The sequence below is a fragment of the Ictalurus punctatus genome, chromosome 28 (genome assembly GCF_001660625.3).
Source record: "Ictalurus punctatus breed USDA103 chromosome 28, Coco_2.0, whole genome shotgun sequence".
Taxonomy (NCBI): Eukaryota; Metazoa; Chordata; class Actinopteri; order Siluriformes; family Ictaluridae; genus Ictalurus; species Ictalurus punctatus.
In genome coordinates this window covers 19,078,458-19,094,993 of record NC_030443.2, presented here as the reverse complement: position 1 = coordinate 19,094,993, position 16,536 = coordinate 19,078,458, and the positions used below count along the sequence as shown (strand labels likewise).

Genomic DNA, 16,536 nt, shown 5'->3' with positions numbered 1-16,536 from the left:
AGCATCAGGTGTCCTGTGAAAAGCCTCATTTACATACATCACACCTGTACTCTAATCAGTATTTTGTAATATTCTGAAGTGAAGCAGTGCCATATTTTTAATCGTATAGCACCAAGATTTTCGTCTGTACGCACTTCAGGACGTTATTCACTCATCCGATTTATTAAATGCAACAAAAAAAACCCCAAACGTTTTAAATCCTCAAAACCTGTACGATATCTCACTTGTAACTGCAAATATTTTAACCCAGTTATTCTAATCCCGCTCAGATGACGGTAAAGCCGCGTCAGCAGGACGAAAAAACGGATTCTTCGCTCCTGTGGTGAAATCCCGAACCCTGGGTTCGGACATCAACTACGATCCTGACGAACAGGATCCGAACTGGGAGTTTGAACTGCGAAAAGCTAGCGGCGAAACCGGGGATGGGAAAACTCAAAACGCCTCGTCGTCATCTTCTCCGTCTTCTTCGTCTTCAGCTTCGTCTCAGTTACAGCGCGCGCTTCCTGAGCAGCTGAAGGTCTTCAAAGGGGACGAGTTGTCCACGTGCCGGCCCACGTCCCCGAAAAACCGGCGGATGTTGTATTCCGGTTCCTCGCACAACGGCTCGTCGAGGCCGTCTTTTCCGGGCAGCTTGTTCCCCTTGGAGTCCTCGCCGAGGCATCAACGTAAGGCGCTGAACATCTCGGAGCCGTTCGCCGTGTCCGTGCCGTTGCGCGTCTCTGCGGTCATCAGTTCCAACAGCACCCCCTGCAGGGTAGCAGGGAAAGAACGGGAGCGCAGTTTGGGAAGCTTGGGAAGTGCTAGCTTTAGAGAGCCACACCCCGGCAACAGTGGGAGCTTTGATTTCAGAGACAGGGAGAGACTATTTGGGGGCAGAGAGAACCCGCTCGGCAACAGCGGCGGATACGGTATCTATAGCAACAGCAGCTCCGTCCCCACAGAGGAGAGTCGAATGAATGAGAGGAGCACCGGGGTGGTCCCCTCCGAAACAGCAGCGCAGAGTAAGATAATATTGTGTGTGTGCGTGTCTGTGCATGCAAATGTGCACATGAATGTGGCTCAAATAATCCTAGATTTACAGATAACGCGTTTCATGTAATGAGCTGCTTTTAAATGTTAATAAAGCATTTGTTGGGAGCAGTAGCAGCAAAGAATCGTTATCGTCCCACAGTAAGAACAAATCATTATGACCTGGAAAGAATGTAAATCTCTGTCTAACGAAGACCTTCTTCTCGGTTCACTCTTTCAGGCAGTGATGTGGAGGTAAAGCCTCCTGTAGAAATGTCAGAGAACTTAATGCCATCTCAGTCTAAAGCAACAGAAAACCACAAAGAAATGCCTCAATCCTCTGGGAAAGAACTGGACGCCTCATCAACGCAGCTCACTGAGCCAAAAAAACTGGACCAACTGGTAAGAGTGATAATAATATCATTATTTCTAGTCAGGAATCTACTAGTCCTCAGGTCCTTGTCTGCCTGGCGTGAGTCGGGGTGAAGCCGATGAGAGTGCACACTTAACAAGAGCATTTCCAAGTGTTTCCTCGTACCAATTTACACATTGCTTCCTCGTCCTTTTCAAGAATATAAGAGTGTTGCAATCGCTGTCTACTTTAATGAGTTTTCTGCGATATTCTTACATTCATTACCATAACTATCAGGGAGGGATTAGTAAATCCTGGACCCCAGGGCAGGAACCTTAACCGAGCTTTCCTCTCCATCGAGCCCCGATCGCCCCACAACCCAACACGTACAAACGACTACATCGCACATCCGTTATGAGCATTTTCATTTTTTACTCTCCAGCCCGCAGACTCATCCACCAAGACCCAGCTCTTTAACAGTGTGACCTGACGGCAGGTCTTCATTTACGAACTGCACGTTTAATTTGTTTTTAATCGGAGTTCGTTAAGGAAAATTGATGTTTTCTGTCTTCTCTTTCTGTTTTTTTTTTCCCAGTGTTATTTTCATCGACGCACACACATAACGTTGGTTTTCGGTTATGGATGTTTATTTCATCCGCTTCTCTCCGGTTAAAAAAACAGTGAGGAACCAACTGACCGCTCACACACCTATAACATTTCCAACTTCATTTCCCCAAATTTTTAAATTCCCTTCATTAGGATTAAGATCATTTTTTTAATCCACCCTCGGAACGTACCCAGCAGGCGCGGCCAGTAATCCGTCCCTGAACTATTGTATTAAGTAACTGTATTATCTTAAACAATCAATGAATGAATTATATTAAAGATATTTTTTAAATAGTCTAGATTAGTGTCTAAATCCCAACGTAGACTAATCGAACCACTTTTATTGTCTCGTACAGGACATAGAGTCGATCGATCCAGAGCTCAGGATCACCGAGGCCGAAACCAACGTTCCGAAGGACCAATTGAAAACAAGTGGCTCTTTGAGCGAAATCACTGGACATGATGGTGCTCTGAATCTTACTGCTCAAGCTAAAAGAAGAAGCAGTTTACCTACTCACCCAGTGTCCTCGAAGGAACACTTCAAAGACGTCATAAAAGGTCTCATGGTGGACCGTTCAGGTGCTACACTTTTTAACACGACGTCGAGGCTATCGCCGGAAACGCCATCCAAGCACGACATTGACTGGAATTACCTAGTCGCCGATAAAAAGGATCACAAGAGCTTGGATTCGTTTGAGTCACTGGACGTTATAGCACACAAGTTGCAGCTCTCACCCTTCCTTCAGTTGAAGGAGACGGATATTCTCCAAGATGCTGATCCCTGGCCTTCAGTTTCTTCACCTGAAGATCCTTCAGCCACGGGAAACAATGACGCCATTGCTTATGGTTCTAGTCTTGATAACGAACCATGTGCTAAAATTCCTGACTTGTCTACAGACGAGAATGTAGACTTACCAAAGGACCATGATGAGAGTAAAAACGACAAGAAGAAAACGAGCAGTATTACTGTTCATTTAACATCCAAAGTAAAGGGTAAGATTGAAAGGCTTTCGAAATGCTCGGACGAAAAACGCCTCACTATAGAAATTCCGAGTCAAGATGATGACGATATTTGGGGGAGTCATTTGGCAGGACTGGATCAAGTGGAGCCCTGGGAAGACTTGAGCACCGCCAAACAGTGGGTCACAAGCCCGCTCCACTCAACAAAACTGGAAGATCTTTTCTCTCTGTTTAAAACACCAGCGCCGGCTTCGGGAGCGGAGATCAAAACATCTCACGAGTCGAGCATCAATCACAATCAATCACAAAAAGACGAGAAGATCGTGGATGAAGAACCTACAGCAGGGAAAGTACCAGAAAATACAGCTACAACCCCTGAACCTGGTCTCGAGCTCCCTTCCAATGTCAAAAAAGCAGACGAGTCAGGTTGTGAAAATATAACCGAGCTCTTACCTGGTGATACCTTTGAAGAACCCGGAGAGAAAGAGGAGATGAAACAGGACCTTCCACAGCCTCCACAAGCCAAGACTACCGTCCACCAAGAGGAGACTACCAGAATCCCAAGGAGGAACAGTGGTGCACCAAAACCAAAGACTTCGGTCTATTCTCAAAGATTTCAACGACAGGTCTCTCACGAGCCCTGCATTGCCGTGAGGAACGAGGAAAACATTGCTCCGAAACACAGACCATACTCCCTTAACCTGGATTTGGGAAACCGGTGCATCAGGGACATCTCAAATCAGCAGAACTTTGATCTTGCAGACCATTCCTCTTTGCAGAGGGGGGCAATCACCCCTTCTGGAACAAAGCACGATGGGTTGTCTCTGGAACTGGAGATGTTCCTAAGGGACCGACAAGCACCCATGCGACGCAACTCAGCGCCGGTTAGCGTGTCTTCGGTGCGCACTGCGTTCATGATCAAAACGTGTCAAGCCAAAGCGGTGCCTGTTGTACCTCCGAAAGTCCAGTACAGCCACGTACCACATCCGGTTCATCCGGAGAAGGCCGGCCATGAGCAAGACAAACGGGAAAGTGGACCTGAGAAGATCAAAGTAGAGAAAGCAGATACTTTACCTCCTCTCCAGGCAGTAAAGGATTCCAAAGAGGAAAGGGAAAACTGCAAACCGGTCACAAGGATCCACAGACAGGTGTCCATGGAAAAACCACCCGAGATGAGCAAGGCAGCGCCGGCCCCCGAGTTTCCAGTACTGAGGAGGAAGCGGTCTGCCAACGGAGACTCCTTTATGGACTGTCCCAGACCAGAAAGATCTACCTTACTTCAAAGGTCTTCCTTCCGGAATCGTCCAAGACCCCAGAGCCTCATTCTCTTCAGTCCTCCCTTTCCTATCATGGACTATCACCCAGCGGTGGACGACGGAAAACTTGTCCTGTCACCCATCAAGAGTCCTGCTGAAACATCTCCTCTTGACGTCCTCTCTAAGGAGCTCACAGAGAACCTTAAAACCCCCGACGGGGTCACCCTACGAAGCAAGATGACGTTGCCCAAGAGCGGACAGAGATTGGAAACCTCTACAAGCTGCTTTTACCAGCCCCAGAGGAGGTCTATGATTTTCGACAACAGGAGCAGTCGGCAGATCGAGTGAGCCGCCTGTTAGACTCGTGAATGTTCACGTCGTAGCTAGAGAACAGTTGCTGAATGTAAGAAATTCCTGTTTATTTCCTGCACCATATTCTACTTGCTGACCAAAACATTCTCAACTAACAAGGTGCCGTTTAATTCTACAGGCGATAAATGTCGGACTTTTTCGTTGTTGTAAAATGCTGCTGCTAAGGAACTTTATCACATCAAGGAGCCCTTGAAGATAAATCAAAAGCATTTTATTATTTTGTTTCAGTGAAGTAGCATTGAAGATACGTTTAGTGTTAACTGCTGTACGTTTCTGGCTCACGTGCTCTCGAAATGGTGAAGTCGGTGAAGATGAAGTTCCACCGAATTACAAAGAAGTGTTACACGGATCAAGCAATCAAATAATTCAGGGGATTTTTGTCGTTCGGGTCAGATTTCAAAATAGTATTACATCGTCCGATGTGTGTATTTAATTCTTCCTTGCATACCCATTTCAGGGATTATGGAATGAGAGCCCAAATCTGATTGGATAACTGATAACTGAAATTAAATGCAATGAAAAAAAAGTGTATATATATATATATATATATATATATATATATATATATATATATATATATATATCCTGCTTATAGTGTTGTCATGTCGATGTTTTAAGAGAGAAAAACAGGGAGAAAAAGGCATTTACAAGCTGAGATATATATATATATATATTTTTTTTTTTCCTTTTTGTTTGCAGTGGAGTAAATATGGGATGTTGCAATACATCAAATATGCAGCGTTACAACGATGGTGCAATTAATATGCACAAATTTACATGCAGCCTTAAAACCTTGAAGTCTCGATTCGTAATGCTTATTTTATACTTCATTTTTGTTTACTTTACATCTTCATCTTGGAACATTCGAGTCTAGCTTTAACCGACACAAACGGCTTGTCATCATGACACCATCAAGGACAGCGTATAAATGTTGAATGCCCATATTAATTATTCACAATGTGAGAAACTCCTTTTCACTGAGGTTTACGTAACCAGACATGAACCTTGGCGGCACCGTTCTGATGCATTTCTTCATTCCTTTTTTTTTTTTTTTTTTTTTTTTTTTTTTTTTAAATCCATGAAAAATATAAACCTCAAATGCAAATGCTGCCCATATAAATAAATTAAATATAAATAAATAAATAAATGCTGGCTACATTAACCACCTCCTTCTGAATGGAGCACAGGAGTCGATATTCTGAAGGTCAACAGTATTGCGTATGCTTATTGTTACGGTATATTGTGATATAATATCATACTGAGACATAGAACTAAATATCTATAAGAAAAACGCTATTGATTGTACAAAAGAAATTGCCTGAAAATTCGTCGTGTGTATTTATTTATGCAGTTTGTGTCTCAAATTCTCAGTGTTGAGAACATCACTGTTGTATAAAAACGACTCGTTACAGCTGCAGATGTAGATCCTGGGGAAATTGCTATAGTAGTTTATAGTAAGGACACACATTTTGCTTTGTTACAGTGTGTAAAAATACGAGTTTTGCTGGGATAAGCCTTGCTTTGAATTCGCTGGTTGGGATCTGGAAGTAGATGTTTTGTTTGAGAGAAACAGAATGATGGAAAGCAGAAGAAAGTGAAGGTTCTGACGCTGATTTGAACACGCTCTCGTCTGCTTCACGGCTTAACGCTGCAATCCGGCGTACTCACGAGCCGTGATCGAAACGCCTTCCGGTGCTTCGGCTCGGGGAAAAAAAAACCCCACGGATGCGCCGGGCGTAATCGTATTTGTATGGCTAGTCTCGGAATCTGATGAAGATGGGGCTCGGTGGACGTTGTCCGAGTTCCCGTCGGGGAATTGAAAGTCGAATGACCGCTCCGTCGCACTTTTCCGTGTCGGAGGTCAGGCTTTTCCGTGTACGACGGATTGCAGCATGAGGGTCGTTGGATTGCTCTGTCAGTTCGAGTGAAGTTTAATGATAATTTGTCTTTAGTGATCACCTATACATTACAGCACGGTGAAATTCGGATACCCCAGCATGTCAGGAAGTTGGGGTCAGAGCGCAGGGTCAGCCATGATACAGCGCCCCCTGGAGCAGACAGGGTTAACGGCCTTGCTCGAGGACCCAACAGCGGCAGCTTGGAAGTGCTGTGGCTTGAACCCCCGACCTTCCGACCTCCCAAAAGTTTGTCGAGATTGGTGTCAGCATGGGAATATCGAATCTTACGGAATCAGCTAATTGGCACAGAGCGTACAAATTGGTGAGGAAAACGCCGAGGCCGTGTTTAGAGATCTGCTCTCTTGTGCTGTAAGTCGACGAGGGCGTGTTGATAATACAGTATTAAACATATGGGATGTTTCACAGAAAGACATGAAGCACAAATGTACATTCTATATGTTCCTGTAAGGAGACAAAAAGAAAGAAATGTTTATGTTGTCCATAACTGTAACCAAAGAACACTAACTGTGTAATTTAAAAAAAAAAAAAAAAGTTTTATTTCTTAAACTGGATTTATTATACGTATCCACTGTAAACAACACAAATAAATATACTTAATATTTACTGTATGAAATGTGCATGTGTTCCGCGCTGTTTGATTTTAAGTAGTGGAATTTAAAAGCAGTATTGTCGTAGAGGACATCTACGCGCAGTGTTTAAAGAAATGTGTTAAGAGATAACGTCCATCGTGCGTTATGATATTATTACTGTACTGTATATGAAATTTACCACACGCTTATTCACCTGTCGTCAAAGTCCGAGGAGTCGAGCTTTTGAAGATTTGCCCAAAATTACAAACTTTAGACTGCAATTCGCAGGGATGGCTTCTTTTTAAAATTTTATTATTATTATAACAATATTGTTCATGATAAATAACTCAATTTGTTCCCACAGCACTGCTGAATTCAGCTGGGATTGATTTGTGTTGATGAAGTTTCTGTAACAGCGGCTCTGACAGTAGCGCAGCCGCAAGCCGCTGCTTTATATTAATATTGACGCGCTCGTCCGATACGTTATCGTTCCCCTCGTTCACAGGGACGCTTCCTGTAAATGGGATTTTTATTTATTTATTTTTTAAAGTGTGTGATTGCTGATACGGTGACGGTTCGTTTAACATTCACGGAAGGAGTCTCCAGTGTCAGCGCTCAAAGGTAACGCTGTATGTTTTTTGTGATATCTTCAGGACTGAGGAGTTTACACTTCTTTGCGCTTTCTTGGTAACTTGGAGAGAGAGAGAGAAAAAGAGAGATTGAGGGAGTGAGAGAGAGAGGCTGGTGAAAGAACGACCGTTTACAGCTGCTAGCTGATAAACTGCTAGGAACTGGCTTGTTTCACGACATTACGTGTGACTACAAATGGATAAAAATTATGACGTGTCGTTCTTCCATCAGTAAAACATTGTGTAATCGTTTGCTCAGTATAACAGTTAGTATTGTGGTGTAAGAGGAATAAAGCACTTCAGGACGTGCTGGTGTAGGGCAACAGTCAGTGTCGGGGTGCTAACAGTAACCTCATCGCTGATTGTTTTCCTATAACAGCACGACGTTGGCGATAACGACGATGTTTTATTCCTTACTCACTATACTCCTGATTATCGGCGCATGCCTACGTAGAAACTGACAAATCGATGCAATGTAAAACACTAATGCGAACTCATTTCAGGATTCCGTTCATCCGCGACAGCTTTGATACGATCGTTATAAACTTCGTTGGAGTCCTATAACCTGATTGATGAACGGTGCCTGGCAGGCCTTATTAAGATTCATGATGTTCCTGAGTAATAGCACGTTGTCAGAAGCGCTTATTATGAGTACAAAAAAAAAAAAAAAAGAAAGAGAGAGAGAGAGAGAAAACGGTCCGTTCTAACCTTACGTACCGAAATCCAATTCTCATTCGTGCTTAATCCACCAGGACGGAGACACGTCTCTTGTTTTTCAGCCCTGCGCTCCTGGCTCCCCTTAAATCACATAGAAAGGATGTACTTAACAGGGCTTTATGTGGCGCAGCTGAAACAGCAGATGCAGCTTCAAAGCGCAGGATGATGACCAGAGCGATACACTGAAAGGTAAACCTACTACAAACAAAGACTTCCTTTACTCCTACAGCCAAAATACCCTCATGCAAATCTCAATACAGTGTGTGAGCCAGTGTTTGTTTTCACTGCAAACCTAAAGCCAGTTTCTTAGTACAAATCTACTTTCATCATGTTCTTCGGACGCATTGATTTTTCCTCGTCACCTGCAGAACTTCACCGATCCTGCTCGGGTGTTTAAAGAATATTTTCCCTCTCGGGAAGTTCTCTCCGGCCTGCTCGCCGAGTTTCCAAAAGACGCTGCGGACGGGTCGGTCTGGTCCGAATACAAATAATATCTCATAAAAGAAACTAAACAGGATTGTCAAAGCAAAATAGGGAATACATCAGGTTTGGGTTTTTTTTTTTTTGTGTGTGTGTGTGTGTGGGTTTTGTTTTTTTGCGGGTTTTTTTTTTTTTTTTTTACAAAAGGAGCTGCAATTATGTCTGCATCCCAGTGAATATAATTCCAGTATGCAAATACGTGGCTAACACACTCTTCATTGTACGCTGCACAACCCCATTTCGGAGAAAACTATTCAGCTTTTGCAGCTTCGTTCGCCTCGTCACGCGCTCGGATCTTCTTCTGCAACTGTAAAAAAAAAAAAAAAAAAATAGAGAGTAAAAATATAATTGTGTACAAATAAACAACTCCAGTTCTCACATTTATAAGGCTAAAGCTTTGCAATAAACCTATTAATGCTTTCATTAAAAAAGAATATAGAAAGAAATTAATATAATCTGGTTTAAAGGCTTAGTCTGTTTAAAAAAACAACAGTGCAGTTGAACAGTTGAGACATTTGTTGTCTGAAATCTTCTGGGCTCTGTGTGTCCATGTTGTTATTTATTTATTTGTTTGTTTGTTTGTTTGTTTATTTATTTATTTAGTACTGGAGCTATGAGATGGATGTAGCTAACACATAACAGAAATTAGTCTACAACGTTACTAAGAAGAAGAACAAAGGAATTTTTGCACAAAAACCCTTAAAGAAAACAGAAAAAAGCGGCCGTCGGTCCCGTCTTTGTGCTTTCTACTGGCTTGTGAATTTACACGTCAAAGTTCACCGACGTGAAGCGAAATGAACTGCTGCTGCAAGCGAACGCGTCCGCCGTGCGTCCTTTCCCCTCCTCTGAATCGGCGGTGCAAATTTGATCTCCGTTTCTTTATCTGACTGCTGCTTCGTCTGGGAAAGCGGAGAGGCTTAGTTTTTAGGTGTCTCCTGTATCGCCATAGCAACAGGCCAAAAATCTTAAAATGCCACAGCTGGCACCTCTGGTGTTAATATCCGCCTCAAACCGCATCCAGTTCTCCAAATGTGCTGATGTGGTTTATGACACAGTGGGACTTCCTGTCGTCTGTAGACATCAACCGAACTTCAGCGTGGAGCCGAACGTCGCTAACGTAAGGTTTATTAACGGGGGCGTCCGTCCTCTTTTTCTATCCTTCACTAATCTTCCGTGGCTGGTCGGGATGGTGCCGGATCCGGAGTCTATCCCGGGATCATCCCTGAGTGTGAGGCGGGAATGCGCCCTGGATGAGACAGCGGTGTATTGTGGGACACCGACACGCACATTCGGACCAAGAGGTGATTTAGCATCACCGATCCACCTACTTAGAAGGTGAGAGGAAACTGGAAAAACCCTGGATGAAACCCACACGGGGCGCACATGCACTGAAACTCCACACGGACAGGAAGCCGAGCGCAGGATCCGAGGCTGGCTTTCCCACACCTGCTTTGTTCTTTAGCACTAGGGCTGTGCGATATGACAGGAATGTCGTACCGCGGTACGTGAAAACATTTTTACGATACATGAGTATCACGATATATAGCTTTGGTCACCAACCGCCAGCACAACAGCAAGTCACTAAATAAAAACCTTTTACAGTCATTTACCAAAATAAGTCACTTTGAACTGAAAAAGTGGAAAAAATTATAAACGTCGTAACTTTTAAAAAAGGTTCAGTATAAAATGTGTACCATCAAATTAGCTGCGTCCAGTCAGATTTGGTAAAATGCCGTCTAAGAAAAATTAGAAGAAGAAGCTCTCACGAGCTCAGTGTATAAGCGTAAGTGAATTGTGATATAATTAATGACGATATTGTATTATAGCGTCGTATCGCCCAGCCCTATATCAGCACCCTGTATTGGGGATCACTCCGCCCCGTAGGCCATCTAAACGCTGCGGTTTGATGGAGATACGTGAAGATTTGTGGAGGAATTTGGGATATTGTCGGTGAGATACACGTCCATTACATGTCAGATTCATGAATCTTGAAGCTCCAGTGCAAAACTAAAAAAAAAACAAAAAACGTCAGACAACAAACGTGTCTGAACGTTTCTGAGGGACTGTTTCGCAAAAGTCAAAAAGGCTATTAATCACCAACCGTGTTCCTAAATATCCGCCTTCTGCTTCTGGCACAATTCAGATTCGGATGAAACACAGCTGATCTGGTTAAACAAGAAGTATGGGACTGGGGTTGGAACTGAACACGTCTGCGTTGTGGATTTTTGGCAAATAATTCTTTTTTTCTTTTTTTTTTAGCAATTATGAAGTAAATTATGGGCTAAATCACTGGGTCGGTGGACATCCATCACTGCAAATGCTTTGTGATGTACAAATATCCGAGCTGCCTGGGGAACTCATAACACATCCATGTGTACCTGCTCTAACATAAACTGCAGGGGGTCATCAGGTCTGTCGTAAACCAGGCTCTCTGTGATTTCCTGATAAGAGAAAAAAAGAGAGAAAATGAGAAAATGAGATGAGTAATAACCCGGGCTCGCTCGGCGTACAGCAGACCTGCTTATGATCTCGCCGATGATTTCTGGCTGTGGTGTGACTGGGACGTCTCGCGTCCTGCTAATTTCCTCGAAAGCGTTGCTGAAACAAAATTCTCATTTTAATTTGAAATTTTCATTTAACCCACAGTTAAAGTCCTCCTGAAACGGTCTGAGGACTGTGATTTGATTCAGCGTGTGTCCTTTGAAACAGGAAGTCAGGGTGATGGCGTGTTGACTGATTCACACGACAGCCAATGGCGTTCGAGATACGGCACAGCCCCGCCCGGTTCAAACACACTTGACGGTAGTTTAGCTCGATACGGAGAAGAGTTTAACCGCAGTCTTTTCTCAGCTGTGGAGGATTTCTCACAGCTGCTTTCACTTTAACCAGGACAATATCTTAGACCGGGGTTCTGAATGTTTCGGCAGCCAGGGACCCTTTTAACTGAAAGACAATCCTTCCACAGACCCCCCCTCAGCACGGATTTATTTCATGAACATTATTTCAATTTGTCGAGTAATATTATTTCTATTTATTAGAGCCGTAGAGCTTTCTATTCCAACTTTCGTTGATAGAACACGTGAGGTCCGAGTTGACTTTGGTGCTTGGACCCATAAAAATAAGAACGTTGATGATATAATGTGGTTGTGATTTCCACTACAGTAACAAAACTAAAAATAAATAAATAAATCACCGACGCCTGGCTATGTTTCACGGATCCCTGGGGTCCCTGGACCCCACTTTGAGAACCGCTGTCCTAGACAATGAGACGATGTGCTCGAGACGAGGTCGAACGCCAGAGGTGCCGACAGTGACGGAGAGCCGCAGGGTCGCCGCCGGGAGACTCTTACTGATGGAGAATCCTTGATGATGTACAAGGGTAGAATTCTCCATCAGTCTGAAGTAGCGACGTTCTGACACTAAACAAGCTCCAAGAGGGTTGAGGTTAGGGTTAGGGTTATTTTTTCGAGGAGTGTCCATTAGATACGCACTCACACAAACCCCACCCTCTTCCGAATTAATCAACTCCAATCGTTTATTCTGAGCTGGGTAAGGGAATGTTTAATGCTAATGTTTAATTTGCTATTGTAGAGCAAGACACGCCCCCCTCGGGCGGGTCATACACGTCCTAGAGAGCATGTAATTGGACGAACACAAGACTAGTGCGAGATGAGTCATGAAAGATTTCGCTTGTTTCCCCTGAAGTGATAACTAGAACTGTAAAAGTGATATCTCCAACATCATTTTTCCCCCCCTACATATCCTGTCATATTAGTGTCGATTACAAAAAAAAACAACAACTCTTAAACACTGATTTTTGAATTCAGGAACGCTTTAATCTTGTGCAGGACTGCTTTATCGGGCAATAAAACGCCGCTACCATTTCTGAATAATAAACGGGCGTTCCCAGCGATGAAAGCGTTTCCACCTCACACGTTTGGGATTATAATAAACCCGTATCGTCAGGATAACGGCACTCGTTCTCCTACCTGAAATATCTGCAGAATGTTATGGCTCTCCAGATACTTCACTGCTCTCTCATACGGGTCTGCAGAGCTGTCCGCTTTTTGCGCGGTACCTACATCTGAATCCGCCATGATAAAGGTGAAAAGTCTTTCCGACTGTAAACAGAATTTATATTAAAAAAAAATCCCCAAAAGTGATTAGCTGAGAACTTTTCTTCTAAATACTCAACCCTGACTGGATTATTTCAATAAAACTAACGTAATGTGTCACTCTGTCTTCAGTTAAGGTATTGTAATGAAGTAGGTTACCCTTTTACACTAATTATGATCGCTGTAAAGCGACAAGTTGATTCCTGAATTAAATAAAACCACAGAAACACGGTGTTCTTCACAGTTTGGCTTCCTGCAGGTTTGTTTATAGCGACTGAAATGTCAGGCTGTAACCCCTGGCAACCGCGCACGAGAGACTTGGATGATGTCATTAGTGTAACAAGATACCGACGTTTTTTTTTTTTTTGTTTTTTTTTTTTTTAAATTTCAAATCGCGCACTTGCATACTAACACGTGCGCGTGCGTGTTTAACGGTCAACGGTTTCAAATCTCTAGGCATGAGGAATGCGGAAATAAAATAAAATTCCCGGATTGAATCTCATTTAGACCCTTTATTTAGGGCCTGGAGTATGCGTTTATATACAGAACAGTGGAGTTCAAAATCACGTGGTACTGTAGTAAACAGTGTGAAAAAAATAAATAAATAATACAATATCATATCATATATCAGTCAATAAAGTCTTAACTGAATATAAGAGAAATGTTCATCTTTAAATATATATTATATATATATTTATATATACTTTTCATCTAACTTGCTTAATGTATTTAAGAGATAAACATATAAGTAATAAATAAATAGTTTAACTATTCTCATGATAAAATCTGTGCAGTAATAATAATAATAATAATAATAATAATAATAATAAAAATCTTTCATTTTTACTAACATTTAAAATGGACGTTTGACATTTTTTTTAAAGGAAAGAAAAATAGTTTAATATTATTTTATTATATATAAATGTTATATAGTTATATAGCCAGTTCATCTCCTTTGTCAGTTGCTCACTTTGCGCCTTACTTTAGTGTATTTATTTATTTTCTTTTGTGTGTGTGTGTCTAGTTTCTCTAATCTGTTACATGTAAACAATTACCTGAGCCTTGCTATAAGCATTTCAATGTAAATACAATAGTATGTGAATCCCAGACCATCACACCCACATGTGGTTCTTCCCCAAACTGTTACCACAAAGTCTGAAGCACACAGTTGTAGGCCTGTAGAACGTGTCTGTACACTGTAGCAGTAGGCTACAGTTTCCCCTCAGTGGAACTAAGAGGCCCGAACACTGCCCCTGTGCACAAAGCGAGCTCCATGAAGACGTGTATGAGGGTCCTGCACAGAGCCCTGACCTCAACCCGACTGAAGAACTGGAACTGGAGTCTCCTCACCATCACAACATCAGCGCCTGACCTCAACCTCGCTAACGCCCTTGTAGCTGAATGAACACAAATCTCCACAGCCACGCCCCAAAATCTAGTGGAAAGCCTTCCCAGAAGAAAGAGTCGAGCGCATTATTGTATAACAGCAAAAAGGGGAATAAATCTGGAACGGGATGTTCAGCAGGCTCATACGTGTGTGATGGTTAGGGCAGGGGTACACAAACTTTTGACCAAGTATAGTGTAAATGGTAAATAAACTTGACTTGGACTACTTTTTTGTGATCTGAGGAATCTGATTAACCTCGCAGAGCTACAGTTCAATATATTTCAATATTAAAAAAAAAAAAAAAACTTTAAAAAAATAGTTCGTTTTTTTTTTATGAAGTGAAAATCACTTTATGAAACACAGTGATAAGATTACAGAGGCAAAGAAGAAGAAGAAAATCGCCGTTTCTAGGTTACACCGTCGTCCTCAGATGACATCACGGCGCGCGCGTGTTATGTAGGGCAGACGGTGCTCGTGTCCCTCCGTGAACCCGAGGCGGAGAGAGAGAGAGAGAGAGAGAGAGAGAGAGAGAGAGAGAGAGAGAGAGAGAGAGAGAGAGAGAGAGAGAATGTGTGTGTGTGTGAGAGAGAGAGAGAGAGAGTATGTGTATGTGTATGTGTGTGTGTGTGAGAGAGAGAGAGAGAGAGAGAGAGAGAGAGAGAGAGAGCGAGCGATAATAAAGAAGAATAATTGGGAAAAAGCCCCGCTGTTATTCACGGTTATATCCGGCAGAGGGAGCGCAGATTCAACAAAATATATAGGTTACGGTCCAAATCGTTTACTAAACATACTAAGTAGGTTATAAAAAATACCCCACCTGTGGTAGTTAGTAGGCGTTGGCTAGCTAGCTAACCGTTTAAGGGGCTACTACGGGAATCACTGTTACCATGACAACCAGCCAGACCCTGTATGTATATGTATATATGTTTGTATGTATGTATGTATGTATGTGTGTGTGTGTGTGTGTGTCGCACACTTCCGTACTAAGTAGCAGATTATTAAAACAATCATGGTGGCATGAAAACAATAGCGAATGTTTGATGTGACCGATTTTTTATTTATTTATTTTTTATTGCTAAACCCGGAAGTCAAGGTCAGGGTGAAAACGGTTCAGTTGTTTGGTGTGTGTTTTATTTTCAGATGTGCGACTCATTCGCCTGTCACCTGTAATAACGTGTCGCGAAATGGTGTTTTTTATTGAAATGCCGTATTTTTGTGTGGCTAAAACACGATCTCCTTGTAGCATGTTTAAAAAAAAAAAAAAAAAAAAACGATTCCAAAAAAAATTAGCATATGTATGCATTAGTGGTGTGTAAGTTACGCGGAAAACAACAACAACAACAACATAAAAAAAAACAGTGTGAAAGAGTAATTATTCCTGGTCTAGACTGGAGACTTCAACACACACACACACACACACACCTGTCACTGTCTAGACAAGAGAGGGTGGGGGTTACAGGGGGGAAGTGTGTGTGTGTGGTGGGGGGTGTAGGTGGTTAGATCGGGGCAGCACTATTGCATTAATTTGGTGTCCGTCATTACGACGCTGTAAATCCATTGGAGAACGCAAAACAAAGTTCCGCGCGCGTCCTCTCGCTCCGATTGGTCGACCAGAGCGCGAGCGTTCCCCTTACGTCGCCTCGAGGTCAGCTGGGGACGTCGAGGGGGGAGGGAAGTAAGAAGGGAAAAAAAATTAAATAAATAAATGAGAAAATAGAAATGCGTAGAAAGTAGAGGAGGCACGGTTTAAAGGAAGGGCAGACTAGCTTGTTGGTGGTTTGGGTGGAAAAAAACCCCCCCAAAAAACCCTGTTTTTAATTTGACAGGCAGCAGTGTAACCCAATGCGCGAGCGCAGAGCGCGCGGTGAATTTTAAATGACGCGGCACGCGCCCAATCTAAAGTAACGGTTAATGACGTGCGTGTGCGTGCGCGCGTGAATATGTATGTATATAAATATGTGTGTGTGTGTGTGGTAGTCGAGTGACCGTTGCCCCCGTGTACCTCAACGACGGGACAGAGGGACTCCATTTGAGTTTTATTAGTATATTATTGTTTATAAATATGATCACAGGTGTCTTATTAAAAGGCGTGACACTTTTATATAAATAAAGCGGGTCACGTGCCCACAAAGGTGTGCAAATTTAAAAACATTACAAACAACAACA

The 16,536-nt window shown here is 42.7% G+C and overlaps 2 protein-coding genes across 3 annotated transcripts in view; one reads left to right on the top strand and one right to left on the bottom strand.

Annotated features, from left to right (window-relative positions):
• The window catches only part of arhgap31 (Rho GTPase activating protein 31), a 32,830-nt gene extending 25,740 nt beyond the window's left edge, over positions 1-7,090 (top strand). The window contains exons 10-12 of the mRNA XM_017460140.3: positions 270-1,001; positions 1,250-1,410; positions 2,323-7,090. Of these exons, the coding sequence (XP_017315629.1) occupies positions 270-1,001; positions 1,250-1,410; positions 2,323-4,530 (3,101 nt within the window). The 3' untranslated portion in view covers positions 4,531-7,090. The remainder of the gene's footprint in view (positions 1-269; positions 1,002-1,249; positions 1,411-2,322) is intronic.
• tex55 (testis expressed 55) lies at positions 6,638-13,264 on the bottom strand. Of its 2 annotated transcripts, XR_001811082.3 has the most exons (5): positions 13,143-13,264; positions 12,858-12,989; positions 11,247-11,309; positions 9,081-9,175; positions 6,638-8,469 (listed from the first exon to the last, which is right to left on the bottom strand). XR_001811082.3 is itself a non-coding variant. In XM_017460299.3 (4 exons), the coding sequence occupies exons 2-4, from the start codon at positions 12,963-12,965 to the stop codon at positions 9,119-9,121; spliced, it is 228 nt and encodes a 75-aa protein (XP_017315788.1). In that variant the 5' UTR covers positions 12,966-12,989; positions 13,143-13,264; the 3' UTR covers positions 6,638-9,118. The 2 variants fall into 2 exon arrangements, 1 of the variants encoding a protein (XP_017315788.1); XM_017460299.3 differs by having other exon boundaries at positions 6,638-9,175.
• Positions 13,265-16,536: the final 3,272 nt, after the last annotated feature.